Source organism: Filicampus tigris, chromosome 6 (genome assembly GCF_054856515.1).
Source record: "Filicampus tigris isolate MCC_2025a chromosome 6, RoL_Ftig_1.0, whole genome shotgun sequence".
Classification (NCBI taxonomy): Eukaryota; Metazoa; Chordata; class Actinopteri; order Syngnathiformes; family Syngnathidae; genus Filicampus; species Filicampus tigris.
Window position 1 is genome coordinate 15,580,104 of NC_141222.1, and position 22,444 is coordinate 15,602,547.

At 39.6% G+C, this 22,444-nt stretch overlaps 1 protein-coding gene across 1 annotated transcript; it reads left to right on the top strand.

Annotated features, from left to right (window-relative positions):
* Positions 1-2,306: 2,306 nt before the first annotated feature.
* On the top strand, positions 2,307-22,416 carry spock3 (SPARC (osteonectin), cwcv and kazal like domains proteoglycan 3). The gene is made up of 11 exons (XM_086033512.1): positions 2,307-2,444; positions 2,594-2,716; positions 12,190-12,229; positions 15,172-15,280; positions 15,817-15,925; positions 17,496-17,604; positions 17,804-17,908; positions 17,989-18,210; positions 18,634-18,696; positions 18,794-18,931; positions 20,336-22,416. Exons 2-11 carry the CDS (start codon positions 2,594-2,596, stop codon positions 20,479-20,481), a joined length of 1,164 nt encoding a protein of 387 aa, XP_085889638.1. The 5' UTR covers positions 2,307-2,444; the 3' UTR covers positions 20,482-22,416.
* Positions 22,417-22,444: the final 28 nt, after the last annotated feature.

A 22,444-nucleotide genomic window follows, 5' to 3' on the forward strand; every position in this document is an offset into this window, starting at 1 on the left:
GGTTGGGTTAAAAATAACACGATTTGGGGTCAAAATGGACCAATCCACTGCTTGGGTCAGTTTGACCCAACTTTCTGGGTTGTTTATGCGGAAAACAACCCAAAGAATGGGTAGTTTTGTACAAAACAACCCCTAAAATTTGACTGCTTTGTACAAAACAACGCAAGAAAGTGGGTCAAATTGACCCAATTAGTGGGTCGGTCCATTTTTGACCCCAAATTGTGTTATTTATAACCCAACTATTTTTAGAGTATAGCGGTCTAAAGGTAGTGGTCAGTATGTTAGATGTTCACAGTGCACTAAAATGTTGAGGAAAAAGTGATATTAGCATTTTTTTCCAGGATGGAATTAAAAGTTTGCATGGCATAGGGAAGAAAGCATTTCCAGTCTGTTGGTGGAGCAGAACAGCAGCAGCCTGTCACTGAAGCTGCTCCTGTGCCTGGAGCTGGTGCTGTGCAGTGGATGCTGTGGATTGTCCATGATGGACAGAAGCTTGTTCCGCGTCTTCCTTTCTGCCACAGACGTCATCCTGTCAAACACTGTGGCTACGAGTGAGTCCTCCTTCTGCCTCAGTTTATCCAGTCAGGAACTGTCTCCTTTTTTCATGTTTGGATTTGATCATACAATTTCCGGGTCTTATTTAAGGTTGAACTGATAATCTACTGGGCAAACTAATGAAATGCTAAGGATGGATTATATTCAACATATTTTTTAAACCAAGATATTATAACAGGGAGATGTTTCTTATTTTGGCCCTTTCACTTCAGTGCAGTAAAGTCATGCACCACAAACTACAATCACAATAATATATGCATTGTTGAACTAATACTTATGTGACAGTAACAAAATCAAACTTATTATGACTATTATGACTATGATTATTATGATGATGATGATGATTATTATTATTATTATTATTATTATTATTATTACAGACCACACAAATACACTTGATTAAATAGGGCCGGTCAGCCTCCACTAATGCTTGCTCGTTTGACAACAATTTTAGGCAAGGCAAGGCAGTTTTATTTATATAGCACATTTCAGAGACAAGGCAACTCAATGTGCTTCACGCGAGCAAAGGCAACAGCGACACGCATTTACAAACACAACAGTTAACAACATTCAAAAGCAAAGCAGAGAAAACAAAAGTCCCTTTCAATTAATAACTCAATAAATAGTAGGGCACATGCAATTAAAGGTGTGGACTGCGATGTTCAAGATTTCAATGTAGCCTCACTGTACTGCTCAGAACGACTTTGATTGACACAGTATTTTTCAGGCCTTGTATCTGTCCAGTCTCTAGTTGGCCAGTGTTGTCAGGCTGTGACTGATAGAACTGTAAGTTACCATTTCACCACTTGGTTGAGCAACGATCCTGATGCCCCATTTCCACTGCATATTCCTACTCAGTCCAGTCAATTGCTATATGTTTTTGCCACCTCTTTCGAGGATACAAGGCTAGAAATAAAATTAATAAATATATACTAATGGTAGCATGTTAGCCAGTTGTTGTACCTTGTCTCTGGACACCACAACCTCCCCTTTGCTGCAATGTTGTTGTTGTTGTTTTTTGCCCTCCTCGGTCTCTTCTGTTCTCAGCATGGCAAGATCAGCATTCAACATTTCAAGTTTACTAACTGCATTCAATCAACTAGTCTGGGCAGTATCGTAAGACTGTGTTATCGCATAATTATGGTTTTAAACTGAGAACCCCCCGTAATGTGGCCAGAAGCCACATGCAAAGTAGTACAGGAGACTCTCATTCTCTTCCATTATTTATTAGCGTCTTGTACTCAGTGATGAGTTCATTGCGGCGTACGTTTTCACAGATTCCAGCAGAATGTTTTCAAGTGGAAACACCAAAGTGAATCAAGTAGAGCTGAGCTTCGTGTGCAATTTTTTTTTTCAATGCTGCTCTATTTTAAGTTTCTAATTAGTCGTCATTCATCAGCAAACGGGCGTCCGTCATTCTGTCAGTACTGACGGAATGCCCAACTCTGCTAAATACATTATACTGTACTTTTTTGAAGATAATTGTTGAAAACATGCAAAGACTGGTATCTACGTAGCACACATTTATAGAGGTATAGCGTTAAACTGTTTTTCACCATTTCATTTTTACTGTTTTATTTTTTTCGGTATAAGAGATTCTATAAAGAGATCACGCTAACTTGATTCCACAGCAGTCAGCCTATTGCAGCCTCCTCAAGAGGAGTAAGGAGATTGTCAGAGCGCGCGCATTGTGTCCCGCGCGTGCACGACACGCTGCGCACAGACTGCAAGCGTAGAGAGATAGAGAGAGAGAGAGACAGAGAGAGAGAGAGAGAGAGAGAGAGAGAGAGAGAGAGAGAGAGAGAGAGAGAGAGAGAGAGAGAGCTGATATCAGTGGTGACTGCGAGCAGCAGAGAGCACATATAGTTTAGACGAGCTGATGCGACAAGGTAGGCACGGAGAGAACAGAACAAACTATTTTACACCACCACACGACTACACTGCATCGACGTGATGCCCGTGTTTTGTTCATTTTTGCGATGCAAGGCGGACTCTACCGGGCCCGACCTGACGTCGTTGTGTTTGTTTGTGTCCGCAGATGATGAGCGTCGCCTTGCTGTGCGTGTGCGCCGTCGCCCTCGGACGTGTCTTGGCTCGTTCCGACAGCGGCAATTTTTTGGATGATAAGTGGCTCGCTGCAAGATGGGATAAATTCAGAGATGTAAGTCACGTTTCACCACCAGCTCCCTCTCTCCCCATTGTGTGTGTGTGTGTGTGTGTGTGTGTGTGTGTGTGTGTGTGTGTGCGTGCGTGCGTGTGTGTGGGGGGTGTGTGTGTGTCTGTGTGTGGATAGTGATCACGCGCTGCTCTTTGCGCCTAACGGGCCCGTCGTGCGTGTGTCATTCACACGCTCTCCGCTGGATACTCTGGGTGTACATACAATGCAAATGACCCTTACATGTGTGACCTTTCTTACCAAAGGCTTTTACGCAACAAACACATGCATATAGGCCTTAATTGCGTGCAGGTATGAGGCTTGGATGTTGCCTGCGCTTTGCATGCATGTGTTGTTTATGTCACAAAATGGCCAATTTACACACTGCTCCAAAAGTGTGCCGCATCTCTTCCTGAAGTCTATTTTAAAAGAGTATTATCTGGCCTCTAGTGGTTTCCCTCTTCACCCTCTCTCAAGTAGTGAGTGTGTTTGGTTCATGGTGCTCGTGGTTCAAATAACAGGCTTAAAGTAAGGTGCTGTCAGCCACCATTACCCCGACATGCCGAAGGCCACTTAGTGCTGCTGCTCATTGTCGTGGCGAATGGCATCTAGCCTCCCATCATCGTGAGCTCGGCTGCAAAGTGGCCCGCAAGGAGATTCTGTGCTGGCTTCATCACACCTTTTTGGCATACATGAAGCAATGGAAAAAATAACCCTTTTCATCGCTCCATTAAACACCAGCGTCTCTGTATGTGCAGAATTGCAGGTATGCCTGCACAATATGATGGGATCCAAGATGGAAGCAGCATTAAAAAAACTCTGCTTTTGCAATCGCAATTCATTCAATAATATGCTGTTTTTTATTGTGGTTCATTGAAGAAGTATAAGCAACGACAAGATTTATCGGCCATGGTAGATGTCCATATACTGTACAGTGGAACCTTGATTTAACAAACTGAAAATAATGTCCGGTCCACTCTAAACGCCCTTTTGTACAGTAGTTGTCAAAGTCTGTTAGTTCCAGAATTGCCATTGTTATTTACTGGCGCTGTGGCCTAATCGACTTAGACTGGGACAGATATTTCCGAGCTGTGCCGCATTGAGGAACGAGCAATGTAAGTTTGGATAAGCAATGTAAGTTTTCAAACAGTGTAAATATTTTTTATACTTTATTTACAATCATTTGTTATTTACTGGGTGTTTTTATGCCGCAAAAAAAAAAAAGGACGAAACCATTTTGTACTGTATTAAGTGGGTTTTGGTCACGAAAAAAAGCAATTTAGAAATTTAACGGCTAATTGGCTTTAACGGACGACCCTTCCCCTATTAGTCATTATAGCAAAGTTCCACTGTATACAGAATACAGATTTATTTTAACATTATTTAGTTTAGGTTGGTAGTAGGCTTGACAGTTTACACGATCAGAAATTTGGAGCCGATCACCAATCAGCAGGTTAAAAAACAATAACGGGTCACCCATCCGATCAGAAAATGGACCAATCAATTCGATCTCTTTAAACAACTTGTTCATTTACTATATAGTTGACCCCCTTTAATAGCGGGGCAATGGGACCGTCACGAATAGTCAACATTTGCATATAAGTTATGTCCATTGAAATGCATTGGGAAAAAATAATACCAATTAAAGAAGTACTGGGCAAGAATTCAACCATGATAATTTGTTTTCACAACTCTTTTGATGTAACATTGACTTACAAATAGTTGAATGGGACTTTTGTCTTGCCCTGGAAGGGGGTGGGGGGCCAGGTGGGTGCTCTGTATAGTTTTTATTGGCACTTAGCAACTTTGAGGAGGATGGGAGCAACCCTGGCACACAAAAATTGCTTTACAGCATACTCACTTCCTCCTTTCGCTATAAGGACGGAAGTCGATTCAAGCGTCTACGCGCTATTACTGGTGTCATGGCAGAAGTGCCAAAACAAACAAAAAAATAAAAGTATTGTTTAAACAAAATTAAATTCATTACCTCATCGCTATTCATCTTTCACACAGAGTGTATGCCTCTTGCCTCCAGACATTAACAATCACCAATGATTTGAACTTTCTGCTACTTGCTCAAAATAATGTATATTTTATGCACATAACCATGGTTGATAACACACCTTTCACTCCCATCAGTTTTAATGAGGGTCTTTCCCTTTCATGCTGCACACATGATGTTACCTGTTTCTCTGAATCTCTACTCGTGACATATTTCATGTCAGGGAGAAAATCTAAAGCCGTGATATTCTCCCATTTTCATACTTAAAACCACACCACTGAACTTTACAAGATGTTCCCTTTTTCTTTTTTTTTTTCACTTTGTCTGTCACACATACAGTAAAACAGTTCGGATTGACCTGCATGTTGAAGGCCAAAAGCCAGAGGAACGATGATAAGCCAGAGGAACTATGATCGTAGGTGACGTGAGACAAATAGTCCAGTATTTAAAGACCGAGGGAAGAGTCCCTGGTTGCATGTAAACAATTCTTGAACTGCATTTTCAGTAGTCACGTGACAGCTTGCGACGTTCCAGGAACTTCCTGTTTACATGAATCACAGGACAGACCCACAGATGTTCCCTAGCAACTGATTCACACATAAGTCAAGTGTTAACAAGCTAAGTAATTAGTCATATTCTAAGCAGCTAACATTGTTTTTTTTATCAAATCATCAGTTTGATTCTGCTGTTTGTTTATTTACGAACAGGTTGGGCTAAAGTAACACTTGCAGTCAATTGAAAATAGATTCTTAAGTACATCTTAATCAGACCCATTTGTCTTACTCTCTTTGCACGTCTTCTATGATAGTCTTTACTTTAATCTGATTTAAATGTTATATTTTAAGCATATACTGTCTGACTTTTATCTTTACGGCCGTGAGTGGGCCTCCTGCTAAGTGCACAAGATAGGATCTTGGCCACTGATTTAATGGAAGTCCTGTTGGGAGAGCGCCTGGGGCTCTCTGAGCCGCATCTCAATTTTTAGACTTTGTAGCATCAAGTTCAGTGGTTAGCTGTTGGGGAAGCTTGGGAAAACCCCAAAATTGAGGCGTGACTGAGAGCGTGACACGTCTTGTCTTTTCATTGGAACACATTACAATATACACGCTTACACATAGTTTTATGGCACATATTTAAAGGTCTCTTCATTTCTGGTACTATATTTAGATACACAACGCAAAACACAACCAAAGTGCAACAATAGGATTATACAATATGATTCTATTCATATGAGATAGTGACAAGAGGTTCACCCTTTTAGTCTGTTCCAATGTTTTTTAAAGGCAGTTTTGAACATTTGGGATTTTAAATAAGATATGAGAATTACAATGATTCGGTGGTGTAGTGTGTGGTGTTTGAGGGGCTCAATCTGAATCTAAATCTGAACTAAACGGCACCTTGACAGCATTGTTTGCTTCATTCTACCTGCTTTGCTCTCCTCTACTCAATTCATGCCCCCTACTCTACTCATTCAAAAGTCTGGCTGTAGATGCCAAGCCATAGCCCAAAACCGGGTGATTTTCAACATCGTACAGTCAACATAATGTCACATCTTTACTTCATTTATGCCTTGACAAACATGATCTTGGTAAATAGTGACCCAAAATGGTATCGTATAAGAGATACATAATTTCATTATTAAATAAAATATTTCACATACACATTTCAACTTTTTTTAACCTCATCTGTAAATAGGCTGATCCATTTATGTCCATTTATTAAAAAAAAATATGGCCCTTGATCTCAAAAGTTTGCCCACCCTTTGTTTAGGGGGTGCAAATATTTGACCATTACACGGCCCTGCCCACCCGTGCCATATCACTGCATCAATTTGTTACTTTTCAGCAAACTGAGAAAGTTAAAGAGTAATGCATTTGCTTATGAGTATACAATCTCCTTTTCTTTGTAAGAACGTAAGCCCCCCAAAAATTTCATCCACTCTATAATACAGCCATGCATTTTATTTCCACTTTTATTTTGGTGGAATTGATTCACATTTTAATCGAACTGATCATTTTCATGCTAAAGGTCCTGTGCGCATATGTCCTGTGCTGTTTAGCTTGTGTGTGGTGAATGATGCAAAGAAGGTAGAGACCTTGAGGCCATTTCCACTTCAGAGCACCTCATTGTTGATTTGTGCGTGTGTCAGTAGTGAGTGCGTGCTTGAATCAGATGGGCTGAGTACAGTGAAGACGTGAGCATTTCTCTTGTTGAACATTAAAATGGAGAATAGAGAGGAGGAAGCCATTAGGGCACAATTAGCAATGGATGGAGGTGGAGGGTTCTATTCCGAATACAGTAGATGGAAGCATAGTTGATAGAAGCGGTTATTAAGGGCTACATTTTGCTCGAGCACTCAGTTTATCACAAGTGACAAAAAGATGAGAAGAACTAATAGGCCTTGAGAGTCACAGTATTTTGTTTGTGCGCATTTGTGCAAACGAGGAGAGAAGATTGTTGAGTGAGAGCGAGATAGAGAGAGAGAGACAGAGGTGGAAAGGAGATGGAGCGATAAAGTGAATACTTTCTATATTTAGACACTCAGGAAGCAATTAGATCATCCATAGGTGACTTTGTTTTTTTTTCTGTTTTGGCATAAGTATTGCATGTATCCAGTCATTTGACGGTCTGCAATGTTGAAACATTGTGCTGCACAGCAATCATTTTGATGATAATACTGTATGTTGTCTGTTTATTGAACTGTGTTTATTTGCATGAGTTGTGTCACATCTATTAAGGGAGCAGACCAGGAGGACTTTATGTTGGTTTGTTTTCCCGATTTAGGTCCTGGCCTCCATTATGCAATGTTTTCTTTATTCACATCTCAAATAGGAGAAAGGGAGCTCACACAGCACACAGAAGAATCAAATACAGCACTTCCTCACTTGAGTTCATTTCTTCACAATGTAATATGATGACCTTGTAGAGGGAAAAGATGAAAAGTGCAGAGAAAATGCATCGGCAATAAAGCACAAAAGAGGCAGTAATAAGAGCTGAGGGAGGAGGGGGGGGAGCAAGAGTTGCCCCCTCTTGACATCACAGAAGGGGAGCACGAGGAAAAGAGGAGGGAGAGTTGACATTAAAATGTCATTGTTTGGAAAAATAACTCATACAGTATTTATTCATTTATGCACAGACGACTTGCATTATTTTTTTATGCTAATATCATATGTAATAGATTTTTCTAGTAAATATTTAGGTAAGTAGTTTGAATAAAATGATTCTTTCTTAGTCCAGTGTGGGGAAACCCACCCCCTCTGTGTAGAAGGGATTCCAGTCACAACGTGGATCAGTAGGTAAATCTCAGCATAACAAAAATCAACATAAATTGAACACTACAATGAATATCAAACTGAAATTTTCAATGGAAAATATTCTGAAGGTGTCCTTTTAGCAATGTAATATAATGCTGGTGTAGGGCTAAAACCCCCCATGTCACAATTAAAAACTGAAATTTTCAATGGAAAATATTCTGAAGGTGTCCTTTTAGCAATGTAATATAATGCTGGTGTAGGGCTAAAACCCCCCATGTCACAATTAGAAATTTCATATTGGTTGGTCAGTCCCATGTGTTATTTTTATGAATTGTTGACTAGTCTTAAGTGTTGGAGAAAAAAAAATACTTTTTTGAATCAGATGGGCTGAGTACAGTATATACATACATACATATATATATATATATTTCGGTTCGGTTTCTTGGAAACATCGGTTCGGTATATTTTCGGCACAAAAAACTGATTTTTAAAAAAAAAAAATGTTTATTTTGAAAAGATGACAAGTAGTTGTGTTTTTTTAGAAAAAGAAATAAGAGCGAACCATCATTCGGATGACATTCTAAGAAATTACACCAGAATAAAAAATACACTAACAATAAAGATCTGTTGATTTTGTTAATTATTAAGACACTTAAGACATTTAAGATCTTTAAACACTCAGCAGCAACAGCCTATGACACATCTAAGTATTCAAGTTAAAGACAAGTTGTCATTACAGTACATATACACTTTTTGTGATTGTGTGATACAATTATTGCTAACTGTATTAAAACTCTTTTTATAATGAAATACAGTAACTTTAAAGTCTTTATAAAATTATGTATACTTTATACACTGAAATCTTTGAATATTCAACAGCATATTGTAACGTTGTCTGTGTTGTGGTCGGATTTGTGTTTTGCTGAGTTGCAAGCAAGCAGCGGAGAACGAAGAACAGAGCTGTTGTACTTTGTTTTTGGCTAAAAATACTGCTTGCTTCCTCGTCTAACAAACATTCAAAGGATCATTCAATTTAGCAAGAGAGGAAGTGGATTTTAGTACGGCCCACTAATCGGCCCTTATGCATGTGCCATGGTCACGAGGCGGTCAAATTTCATTTTGGTCTACTTGGTGATATATGTATGTTAACATGGCAGGGAGGTCATTGTTGTGCTGTCCTCAGTTATGGTTTCATAAAGTAGAATGCATACGTGTCCAGAATTTTGCTCAACACATTCACGGTGGGAGTGAGAACAAATCTAAATTAAAAAGTAGTGTTTAGAATTGTAAATTCGTATATTTTGTGTCATGGTGCTTTTAGATATGAATTGAATGGATAAGACACCAACGGCAGTCTGCAAAGTGGTGTCAGAGACAATCACTCTGATTGGCTGTCAGCCAGGAAATGCAAATCAGTCCATGAGATAGATGAATTTGTAAAATGGCATACAATTCATCTCAGTTCCTTAAACCAAGCATTGCTTCCTTGCGGTCATCACCAGACAACTGTCTCACGATTTCACACAGGCTGTGATGAGTTGTGGGTCTATCTTGAACAGTGTGTTGAGATGTATTGACCACTTGAGGAGAGTTGCGCTCAACAGTTTTCAATCTCCAAGCAAGGTAACCAGAACCACTCTGGTAATCATAAAAATGTTTCTGTGGATTACAGTAAACACATAAAGATGATATGGAACATTGTTGGAGTTCTTCGCACAGTTCTTGTGAAGTGTCACATCCTACAATGGCGGCAGACTAATGCCTTTTTTTTTTTTTTTTTTTACTATTCCAGCACGTGTCCTGTCCAACACACACGCTCAGTTACAAGCAACTCGTTTTCAAAAGATTACATTGTGAGAAGTACTTACCAAAACTGTGTGATAAATGAAGAAATCCAAATGTCAAAAGTGTTGTTGACTTGACTACGATGCTGCATGTGTAGACATGAACAGTATGTCGGTGGCTGTCATGGCAGTCATACTTAATTAAAGTCATGCATAGTTTATACTGAACAAACACTCCATGAGTTGTTAAAATGCATATTAAGGAACCAATGAAATCACAGTTTGAAGTTGCTAAGATTTATCATTAGCGTTGGAAGTGATGAAAAAGATAAGCCACGACGGCGGGTCTGAATACAAACGTCAGAGTGACGCACTGCTACACGCGCCTGGCTAGCAATCGGCTGCGACTTGCGAGACTTGCGGTTCACAATAGTTAGCCCACAGACGTCTTGCATTAAAGGTTTTTGCTATTGTCATCACAACATCCTGTTTTGCCAGTGATGTTTTGTGACAAAAAACTTTCAGACCGAAACCAAAAGGCAATTGTAGGCAAAACATTTTCAGTGGCCAAGTTGTCGTGCATCCCCATTGTATGCTATGAAGTCAAGCATGTTAAGAATGGTTTGTTTACATTATATGATGAATGGTAGAGGAAACAAAAAAAAAAAAAAAAAAACTATGGAACAAAACAGCACTATTCTAAAAATTGTATTAACTAATAGGTGAAAAACAAAAGTCAATACTGTGTGATTAAAAAAGGTTATATACAGCTTCATTTCAATTTTTATGATAAATCATTTCCAAAAACTCGACTAGAACTGACTAGAACCTAATCATATGAAAACTGAAGGAATAGTTCCCATAGGAAACTGTCAGTCCAATCAATCCATTGATTCACAGACCCAAAAAACAAAAACATGTTATTGAGACTAGCTATTGTTTAACATGCATAAAATAATGGGAAATAAATAATAAGTGAAAAATAAACATTGCTTTTACTTCTGATAAAGACTCTTTAAGGTGTATCAAAGATGTCGAAGAGAGAGGAGGAAAGCTTATTGTTTGGAAGGGAAATCCGTCATTTTCGTATTTTGCTGTGAGTTATTTTTATTTTATTTATTTATCTATTTATTTTAGTGGTGTTTTTCATCTTCATCAAAAGGCCAGCACTTGGAGAATACATGATTACATAGACGGGCGAAAATACATTTCTGTTTATGTTTTGTTTTTTTTTGTTTTTTTTAATTCCCCGTTTATCATTTATCGTCTCCAAAATGGGCATGCGTCACGGGCGGATGGTCCGGTCCGTCACATAGGCGGTATGCTCAGCTCTGTGTGGCTCATCGAACTGTTGCATTCAATTAATAAACAGAAAACACTTTCGAAATGCTTCAAAGACAACAACAGGTGACGCTTACTTAAAAGAGGGAAGTCAACCCCTCCCAGATCTTTGCAATAATATCTTCTATACGCCTTCATTGGTCCAAACATAGCATTCTGATTAATATTGGTTTGTGGAATATGAGTGAAGCAGCAAAATCCACCCGTTTTTGTCCATCTAGGGGGCGGCCATTTTGTCACTTCTGTTGACTGAAAATAAACATCACAGTTGCTCAGGGTTCAGATAACGACCAAGCAGGGCTCACCTGAACATATTCATGTAAAGAAAATTTGGGGGTTGACTTCCCTTTTAAATTAGATTTGCTCATTTCAGTGTAGACTTGCAGTGGTGAGAAAAAAATACAGTTTGTTTCTGTTCAGTTGCACTGTTTAATGAATTCCTGCTTTATCAGCCTATTTCATTCCTTTTCTGTTTCATTTGCATGCCCTGGAAGAAAGTCACAGGAAAGCAGTTTGTGCAGTCTCAAACAGTATTATCTAATGGTATCAATGATTTAATGTTCTAATTATTATGGGGATGAACAGTTAGTCAGTCACATTGTGGGCACGTGCTGATCTCCACCAAGTGGAACCAAGGTTGTGTTGTTAGTCAGTGCTAATGTTCGGCTCGGCCTTCCAGAGAATGAGTACAGTTTAATTAATTGTTCATAGATTTGACACGGACAAGGTTTTGTGCTGCTTGAAAACACAACTACCTTATGTTTTATAGTATGTTCTATATGCTTTAGTTATCCAATGTTTTTGTTTTTTTAGCTGTTCAGTTTGATGAGATTCCCCTTGCTACGCTCAATTCAAAGCATTATCTTTGCTAAACACATGCATGCCCTGAGCGTTGGTGATTGATGCTCACCGACACTTTCATCCATTTCTCTGATAAAGAAACCACTAACAAAATGATTTCCTTTTCTCTATTTATAATGCCTTCCCTAAAGGAAGTGGAGGTTTGTATAGATCTTTTCATTAGCATTGAATTTGTCGTGTACATATGCATGTATTTGAAGTATCTCTTAAATCGTATCCTTATTAACCTTGTTTCAGGAGCCGGGAACATGGACGCCATCCAAGCCCTTTGATCAAGGTTTGTGTCAGTGGAATAAGCGCAATTATTTTTTCACACTTGTGTTCAGTTCTATGTTCGTGCATATTATATCTGCACCAATATATTCTTTATCATTTTTTACCCTCAAGATTCCAATTTTCAATAGATTGTTTCCCCTTCAATAAAAAGACAAAGCAACATGACAACATTTGACATGTTTGACAACATCAATAAATTAACAAAAACATTGTGTTTGGGATTAATATATAACAAAGCTGTCACTGTCTGTACATATCATGATTAAAAAGTGATGCTTATAAACAAAATTAACCTTTATCCCTGAAAATTTGAACAAAGTCTTGCATACAATATATAGCACACCATAGCATGCCAGTCTGCTTGCCTAGTTTTAATCAGCATTTTATGGCAAGGAAAATAAGCCTGTCTACATGAGACTTGAGTTCACATCACCCCAACACTGAAAACCCTCTCTCATTGGGTCACTTAGGGATAGGGAGACCTTTCTACCATAAATTATTCAACCCAGAAGTTAATTTCAAATTTCATGTGGCTGTAATGTTTGGTTGAACTCCCGGGTGCTCTTATTGTGAATTCACATCACTGAAAGTAAAAAAACGATAGACTGCGATTTGACCAGAATAAACCCAGGGGAAGCATGGAATGCATTTAAATAAGTCGTAATAGGGATCTTATGAAGTTCATTACAAAAGCTGCAACCACCATCGAAGTGGACCAGTGTGTGGATAAATGACTGCTTTTTGCCTTTGACAAAGTTAAGTGCAATCAACTGTAATTGCCTTGCATCAAGCTCCTTTGTTTTCTCTTCATGCTTTATTTTCAACAGTCTTGAAACATGCTTCGCAACAGACTGTTTATACAAAATAATAATTAATTAATTAATTGATGTGGAAAGCAAAAAAAAGATTTATTGTATGGATTAAATCAATAGACCGCCCAGCTCTTCTCAATTGTTAGCTTTATCTACAGTATATTTAGGACAAACTTGAACAAATGCATTTAAGAGTTTTGGTAGCTGATACCAATTCAAAGTTATTATATCGAAGGCAAAAAAATTAAGGTAGTAAAACAGGGTAACTGTGTGTAATGGCCTTCACTGTCGTAATTTGCTGATTTTACACTACCTATAGTCAGTCTGTCATTCTGTTCCTATTCAGCTAGCTGACAGTTTCCCACTGGTAAAACGAGGCGCTATTATTTGTAGTACCTGGTTTCCAAGCATGCTGAGCTGATGGCATGTGGGTGATGCAAACAATTGTTAGATGGTTAGATTGATTGAGCAGATTAATGATAGCCACATCATTCTGTTAGTACATTTGAGCTATAAAAAGACTCAAATAAAATCTGACACAAACCTGTTAGGTTGCCCAATACTCCTTAACCTTGAACCCTGCAATATTATACTCCAGTGACTCCACAGTAGCTTTTAGCCTTATTTCTTATTTTTTGGGCCGCCGCTCCTGAAATACAAGTTGAGCCGCAGTTGCTGATGCACTTGCAGCCGTTTATTGAACAGGGCAAAAAGTCAAACACAACTACAAAATGAGAACACTCAACACTACTCACTACCAGAATTCACCAGCCAAGTTCCTGATGTCACTCACTAGGCCCCGCCCCTTAGAGACACACATACAACACTATGTGTTTTGTTGCTGTGATTTTCGATTGATCCCAGCTCACAGTAATTACACTTTATAAAGCCATTTTTAAATATTCTCTTTTATTATGTTTTTTTTAATACAAAGCAGTCCAAATTTTCTTTATTCAGAACATGCAACAAAAACTATTGTGATATTTTGTGTCTGCTGGCAGGATTAAAGAAAGTCGAAAAGGAATGAAAGTCTCTAATTTCTCATCCTCAATTGTGCTGCGTGCTTATCTAATGAAGCGAGCCAACATGCCTGGATAGAAAGACTTAATGGGAATCAAGAGGAGCTGCTGCTCAGTCACATGCACTTCGTTTGCTCGCAAGAGGAGCTGCTGCTCAGTCACATGCACTTCGTTTGCTCGCAAATTGAAATTTACTGTTCGCCATAGTGGCCGTTTGTCATCCGACAGACGATGAGCCATCCCGCTTTTATCCTCAGGCGACTGATCATCTAATAAAAGTAAATGACAACGGAAACATCATTTTTATCCCTCCAGTCACCTTGATTCGCCATTGTACTAGAGAGGGGTGATAAATGCACACTCACATCCCAGCCCACTGGGACATGAGCACATAAAAGTCACGAGTGTAACCTCTAACACACCATATCCACACTGGACATGACAGGGAAACAATAGTATTAGAGAGTGCGTTGGAGGATGGAGGCTGTGTAATCTAGCAAAGCTGCTCAGGGATTACCCTAAGGTTCTTTAGCGGAGAGGTCGCTCACTAACTGTTCTCAGATCAGAGCAGGGCCTCAGATCCTCTCTGTACATGTCGCTGTACGTGCCAAAGGCAGACCTGCGATCAGTGGTGGCTACCTTGCGCTTACCAATAAAGATCACACCTTCAGGCTAACGTTAGCATCTAAAATCAGCTCTCTTAAAAGCGGCCCGTAGCCCTCGTCTGCTAGCAGATCAGTTTAAAGAATCGCCGCACCAGAAACGTACGGCTAAGGCTGACGTGAGGTCAGACGTAGCGTCTCTAACTAGTCTGTTTTTAGCGGCAAGGACACTTACGGTATTACGGCTTTAGGATCGGCGTGAGAGAGACATTAGTGGCTAGAATTAACGTGCGCAAACAGATGTCTCACACATATCCATGTAGCTTGAAAGGATAAAAACGAAAGTACATGCTTTGACTACTGACGCATCTCGGAAAGAATAAAACGAACATTTAATCCTAGGAGATTATTCTCTATTGTGTTTATTGTTTTTAGAAGCCTTTCTTTGAAAGAGGCACAAGCAGACTGCAAATATACACACTTAAAAGAGTTCTTTTTGTGTGTGCGCAGGCCTTGATCCCACCAAAGACCCATGTCTGAAGATCAAATGTGGCCGCCACAAGGTGTGTGTGGCTGAGGACTATAAAACAGCCACTTGTGTCAGCCAGAGGAGAGTTAGGTAATCAAAACACACATACACACACATGCTCCCATGCTAAAAATGTCCTGCTAACTGCAGTCAGATGTTTCCATATGACAAAGCTGCAAATGAAAGATGAATGTTCCAGCATTAGCAGCAAATCAAGTTTTTATTACTTCCCTTGGCTTCATGGCAGCCTGCTGTGTTGTCTCCTCACTTATTGAAGCGCCAGGAAAGCGCTAAGACCAGAGGGTTTTTCCAATGTTTGCCACTGCTCTACTGGTTGTTGGGCTCCCTCGTGACGCTGACTGTTGAGTCCAATTACCACAGTACTGATGCACAGCTCTGCCAAGTTATGTGAATGGGCCTTGAATATGAGTTTGTTGTGCGTGTTTGGTGGGGACACTGCAGACTGGACCGAGGACAGCAACACCATGCTGACCTCATTTCCCATTCTCAGCCGCCGCAATACATTACCAACGCACAGAGATCTCAAAGGAGAAAATAAATACACACAAATATTCACTCTGAGCTCGCCAGTGGGTCATCTTCATCATCGTGTTGCTTTTCTCCAGTTTTAAAGACGCCAGTTTGTACCAGAGTCCCGGCTCCAAGTGCAAACCATGCCCCGTGATCCACCCGTCCCCTGTTTGTGGAACCGACGGCCACACCTACTCCACCAAGGTACCATTGAGTGCATTCAACAGTATGGACGGATCATTTTGTAATGAAGCATTGCACCACTTAGACATTGTTAAACATATTAAAAAAAGATATTAGACCATACATCAAAGTCTGTGAAAATATCAAATCAAATAACTAACTGTTGCTGTAGTTGATAAGTTAGGAAGGAATTCATGTTTTCTCTTGTTTGAAAAAACAGACATTTCAAACATTACAATACAAATATTCATCCATCCATCCATCCATTATCTATAGCGCTTATCCTCACAAGGGTCGCGGGCGTGCACAAATATTCAGTAGACAAAAATATATGTTTCTATTAAATTATTTAGGTATGCTTGCTGTGCAAGAAGATCAAGTTTTGGATTCAATGTACACACTGTGCAAAGGTTTTTGGCAGTTGTTGTTTTTAAAGCGGAAGTCAACCCAAATATTTTTTTTTTTTCAAGAACATGTTCAATGCAGGCCCACTAGTTGAAACCCGGCATTCTGATTAATATTGCGTTTGTGGAATAAGAGTTAATCCACTAATTTTTAGCCATCTCTGGGGCCGGCCATTTTGTCACTTCTGTCAATTTAAAATGACATCACAGATGCTTAGGCAGCAATTGTTTGGACATAGTAAAGGAGTAAATAGGACAGATACAGTCAGAAAGATTACACTAGAACACAAAATTATTGTCTGCAAAACTCGTGGACTGTGTGCATTATCCAAGGAGGAACTCACAAAATGTTTTGGAGGATTTGTCTGAAGGTGCAGACACAAGAATTTCTTACCATCATTTGAGTCACTGTGAGAAAACTAACAAACGAATGGACAAACAAACTTGTGACCCTCCACAAATGTTTGTTCACTTGTTCAAAGTTTGACCACTGTGGGCTCTACTGAATTAGCTCGATGAATGCTAGTTATCTAGAATACATGGTTAAAGCGGAAATCAATTCAAATATTGTTATCAAGAATATGTTCCCAACAGGCCCACTAGTTGAAACACGGCATTCGGATTAATTTAGCATTTGTGGAATATAAGTTAAGCCGCAAAATGCACTCGTTTTTATCCATCTTTGGTGGCGGCCATTTTGTCTTCTGTCGACCGAAAATGACATCACAACTGCTTACAACAACCAATCGGGGCTGACCTGTTTTCTGAATTCGTGTCGACAGAAGAAGCTAAAGACGAGGGGATTTACACTTATTCCACAAATGCAATATTTATTAGAATGCCCTGTTTCAACTAGTGGGCTTGCATAGAACATATTCTTGAAAAAAAAATGTTTGCGTTGACTTCCCCTTTAACTATAGCATACAGAAAAGCTAATGGTGCCCAAGACTTTTAGAGAGTACAGTACCTTCTTGAATTACATGGATATCGTGATGTATATGCCGTCTATATCATGCTGTCATCATTGGCAAAATATTGCAATAATATTGTCGGAGTTCTCTGCGATTCCCACACATTGCACACATAAACTAAATATGTTGTTGAGCAGAAACATGCGAGTCACATTACCGGTAGTTCCCACATAATATGACTCACATTTTTCTCCTTCCACGGTTTCGTTGTGTTAGTGCAAGTTAGACTACCAGGCATGTATCACTGGCAAGAAGATTGCTGTCAAGTGCCCTGGCATGTGTCCTTGCCCCGCTCAACCTGAAGAAAGCTCTCCAGAGAGGAAAGGTGAGAGACACACACGCACACATACACACACTAAAATGGATGCTGTGGTGCATGATCAGGATGAGCAGGCAGATGATATCCTGGCCCCTTTTTCAAGCTCATTGATCACCTGAAGTGATTCCGTCGCCTCTTAGCCACCAAAAGGAAGGAGCGAGGCAATAAAGCAGCATCATTAATCATTACTGTTGTTCTCTCTCAGTGTGCAGCGAGTCTGAACTCAAGGAAGCGGTGGGTCGACTGAGAGACTGGTTTAGAGTGCTCCATGACAACGGCAACCACAAGAGAGAGAAGATCCAGAAGAACAGTAAGTGGCGACATTATACCACTATATATATAATGTACACTCAGCAACCCAGCAACCCAATGATTGTCTGTCCGTACCAGAATATGAAGTCGGGTCATCACCTGTCTGCAAAGATCCTCTCGGATGGATGTTCTCACGCCTGGACACAAACTTTGACCTTCAGCTGGACCAATCAGAGATCAAGAGCCTCTACCTGGACAGGAACGAACCTTGCTCCGACGCATTATTCAAGTCATGCGATACGCACATGGACGAAGTTATTTCCAGCTCCGAGTGGTGCACCTGTTTCCAGAGGTACACAGGTAATAAATATCACTTGTGAGAATTTTCCCTTTCTTACTATGATGATGATAACATTTTCTATATCGTGTCAAGCCAGTATTTCCATTTACATTTACGGTATTACATCACGCTCAAGACACACCAGCAGACAAAAATGTCCCAAAAAGTATATTGTATTGAAAAATAATAATAAGTGGTGGAAGTGAATGAGCATTTAATTATTCTGCCTGTCACTATACGTCACTGCCATGGATAGATAAACAAAGATACGTTCATTTGGGTAATGAATAATAATTTTGGGACACTTCTGCAGGAAAAGCAGGAAGAAAATCGCCGTCACAATAACGCACAAAAAAGCCAAGTTCACACCAAGTTCACTGAACCTTTTCAGTAAGGCAGACGTGTGCAGTTTGTCACCACAGTCCCTCCTGTCGCCTTTCCAGACTCCCCTTGTAAAGCTGAGCTGTCATCCATCGGCAAGAAGCAAGTAGGAAAAAAGCTGCTCGGTAAACCCAAACGCACGCACACACACATGCATACACAGTACACGTGAATGCAAACACTTATTGTATCTGCATGTGTGTTTTGGCTCATGTCTCGTAGGCCAGTACCTGCCCTCATGCGACGAGGACGGTTACTACCGCTCGCACCAGTGCCACAGCAGCAGCGGCCAGTGCTGGTGTGTGGATCGCTATGGCAACGAGCTGGCCGGCTCGCGCACCCATGGCCCAGCTGACTGCGGTAGGTAAAGTCATGTTAGGGAACTCCTAAAGAGAGCACATTCAAACATCACTCAGGATATATAGTTTGCAAATTGTCAAACGTATCATGCTCAGTTAAGATGGCATCAAAATCAGTGTGCATGGGAGTTACTTTTATTGGCTTTGTTGAGAATCAAGTTGAAAAAAATCGAGTTAAAAAAAGAATGTGCAAAGAGAACTGATTAATCCGCCAAATATAATATCTTCTTTTTTGGTCATTGCTTACAGCAATGAAGATATGAATTGCAGGCAGAACAATAAATTGTTTTACAATAACTTGTCCTCAAGCATTTTTTAAACTTTACAACAGTGAAAAACAAATTCAAATTGGCCGAGGTTTTTTTTTTTTTTTAATTTTTGGGTGGGGAGGGAGGTGTAATGTTTGAATCTCATTATCTTTGTCACATGTTCTAACGCATGTAGCTCGGGACTATACTCTGAGTGGCCCCTTGATTCCACCCACTTATTTTATGTTGTTTTGAACTTTTTTTTTTTTTTTTTTTTTAACAAAACCTCCAAAAACTCTGATAAACATTCAATAATACGGTTTCCAACAATGATATGCAGGACAAACATAGTGCCTCCATAATATAACATTTTTAGGTGAGTTGATTTTTGTGAAAAAATGTACATAATGAGTTCTTGCACTTAATGTTGGTTTCTCGTTCAGCAGCTTTGTGCCATCCTTGAATAGTCATTTTTATGCAAAATAGCCCTTTTAGCATTTTGTTGTTTGCTGTTGTTGGGTTAGGACAGTGGCTCTTTTACACATGCATTGAAAAATGTATTATCAAAAATTTATTAAGAGCATGTATTTTGTATGTACGCATGTATTTTGTCCATTTTAAAAAAGCATTTTTGTCAAACATCTGGTTAGGAAGTGTGTGGTCCTATGGGGCCCCTCAACAGCACTGATAAAAAGTGTGGCTTCCTCCAGCATTTAAGTTGCACATCCTTGTTGTAACGTGTTATTGTGTAAAAAAAAAATAAAATAAAATAACAAATCGGCAAAAACTCAGGTGATTTTTGGAGATTTCAAAAGAGCTAATATCTGCTGGCCGATTAAACGGTCAGGCCCTAGTTAATACTTTCATGACTATTTTGACTACCGTGAGTAAGCAAATGTTTGACTGTCGGATGTCTTTGTGGCTGAAGTCTACCCTTAAGCAGGCAGCAGCTAGTTTGCTTCGCTAACTAGAAAACAAAGCTTCAATAAATCATGGCGCTACTTATGCACCAGCTCGTTTCTTTCTTGGGCTTCTGAGCTTCAGGGAGTCACGCTAGCTGTGAACATTGTTTTGCATTCGTTTCAAATCTATCTTGTTCACACCGGAAGCACAGTTTAGACAGTCTGTGGTGACGTTTTGGATGGTTCTGTTTTTAGGTGTGATTTTGGAGTCTTCAGGAGATCTTGGTAGCGGAGACTCAATGATCACAGAAGACGATGAAGATTCTTTTGTCCTCGATGAGCAGGCCGGGATGGACGATGACGACGACGACGATGACGACGACGATGAATATCTCTCGTAATTTTATTGTATTCTTTTTTTTTTAAGAAAAGAAAAAACTGAAACTGTTTGTTTGGTCAAACTGCACGTTTCTAGGCGACTCTCCGGGCAGATATTTCATCGTACTAACAGCCTAAGGACTAATCTGTGTGTTCTTTGTTTCTACCTATATTTAAAAAAAAGAAAAGATGTTCCATTTTTCTTTTGATTTCACTTCCTGACTATAAAATACTGTTGGCTAATGGCATTTGTTGCCTCGAGTGCCGTTGCCAACAATGATGGCCAATCCAGTGCTTTGGATGTGGTCACATGTGCAAAAATCTCCCCTTTCATTGGACACTCGTGTCCTCTAGTGTGTCCTGTCCTTGTACACCACTCTGAGTGTGTTGATGCCTGAGGCGCACTATTTAAGAGATTTCCCCCCTCCTCTTCTTCATCCTTCGCTCTCCTACTCCTTATCTAATGTTCCTGTGTATAGGTGGGATGTTGATGATGTAGATAAGAGAATATTGCACTCTTTAGGTTTCTTTTCATCTCCATTCGTTACTGTGACTGTGCAAAAACAAGATAAGGGTCGGACACGCTTCCTTGTTGGAAGAGTTGAGACAAAAACATAGCATTAAGCTTTGGAAACCTATATTAAAAAAAAAAAAAAAAAAAAAATCAAATCATCTCAAAAGGCTCAGCTACCGATTAGTGCTCAGAGGGAGGGAAAAAAGCCAGAGGCGTCGAGGGTGAAAATGATGATGTATTTTTCTAATCCATTGTTGGATGATTACAGAGGATTTGTTGTAGCATGTTCAAACGCTGCGTGACGTTGCAGCAGCCAACTTCAAAATAGCGTGTACAGATTGAAGCACGGCTAGCAACACATCACATAAAAGATGTTTACTGAGCTTAGAAAAAACAAACAAACATGCTGTACAGTCGATGTTATGCGTTTTTATTTTTTTGGGAGTCTCATTCGATTTGAAAAGAAGAAATGTGTTGCACAGTAAAAGGACCACAGAGCTATGCGGGGTGATGGAAAGGTGAAGGTGTGCCTTTTTCTAGCGGGGACAGTTGATGGACTGAACCTGGCTTAAGCTGATCTGATCGGGAAACTACGTGAGAGGGACTTTCCTGTCTGGCTTTTCTTGTACTACAGCTGCTGTTCTCTTTTCTTTCGTAGGATCGCTAAGACGTAGAGAAGCACACAAGCTATTTAGGGGCTTAAGACTTTAAATTCAGCTGGATTTCCACATGTTTTATACAGTATACTAGTACACTGAGTAGGGAAGGTTAAAAAAAAATGTTGGCTGAGACAGCTTCATACAGAAACAAGACTTGATTTGCATATGCACTAACCAGCTATAATGACCGGTAAATCAGCCAAGATGCAAATGTGGGGTCAGTTTTACTTTCATTTTCATAGCCTCGCACGTGTCCCGCCACCAAAGAGATTTAGCAGTTTTATTTGGACCACATTCAAATGTACGCTGAAGATCTCGACGTGGGCCAAAAATGGAATTCCTTTCTTCAAGTATGATGTTTCCCCCCCCCCCCATTAAACCAGATTTGTATTTATTTATTTTACCAGCATTTATGGTACCATATCATAAAACATTGTCCAATGGGACACATTAGTCATCTAGGTTATTAAACTGTTTATTTTCAACTAGCTCTCGATATTTCTTAAGTGTGCCATCTCAAGTAAAATGTGACCCTAATAGTTCTTGGTTTGACTCTCTTAACATGGAATTCCACTTTAAATCAAGCAATTCTGATAAATAATTCCACTTGCCAACTTGACTAGCTTAGAGTAGACACTGTAGCTATTCTCAACACTGTCGTCTTGGTTAGCCTCTAAAGCTTCTGGCCATACAGATGCTTTTTTTGTTTGTTTTTCTTTTCTTTTTCTTATTTCATTTTTTTTACAGTGCACCTATGATTTGCTGAAATAAAAAGCTATATTGACCATTGTTTGCTCCTGTGTCCTTTGCAAA

Excerpts from the sequence above, each read along its gene's own strand:
- spock3 (XM_086033512.1), top strand. The coding sequence starts at position 2,594 with ATGATGAGCGTCGCCTTGCTGTGCGTGTGCGCCGTCGCCCTCGGACGT. Across the intron at positions 15,281-15,816 it reads GTCAGCCAGAGGAGAGTTAG|TTTTAAAGACGCCAGTTTGT; the intron begins GTAATCAAAACA and ends GCTTTTCTCCAG. Across the intron at positions 17,605-17,803 it reads AAGCTCTCCAGAGAGGAAAG|TGTGCAGCGAGTCTGAACTC; the intron begins GTGAGAGACACA and ends GTTCTCTCTCAG.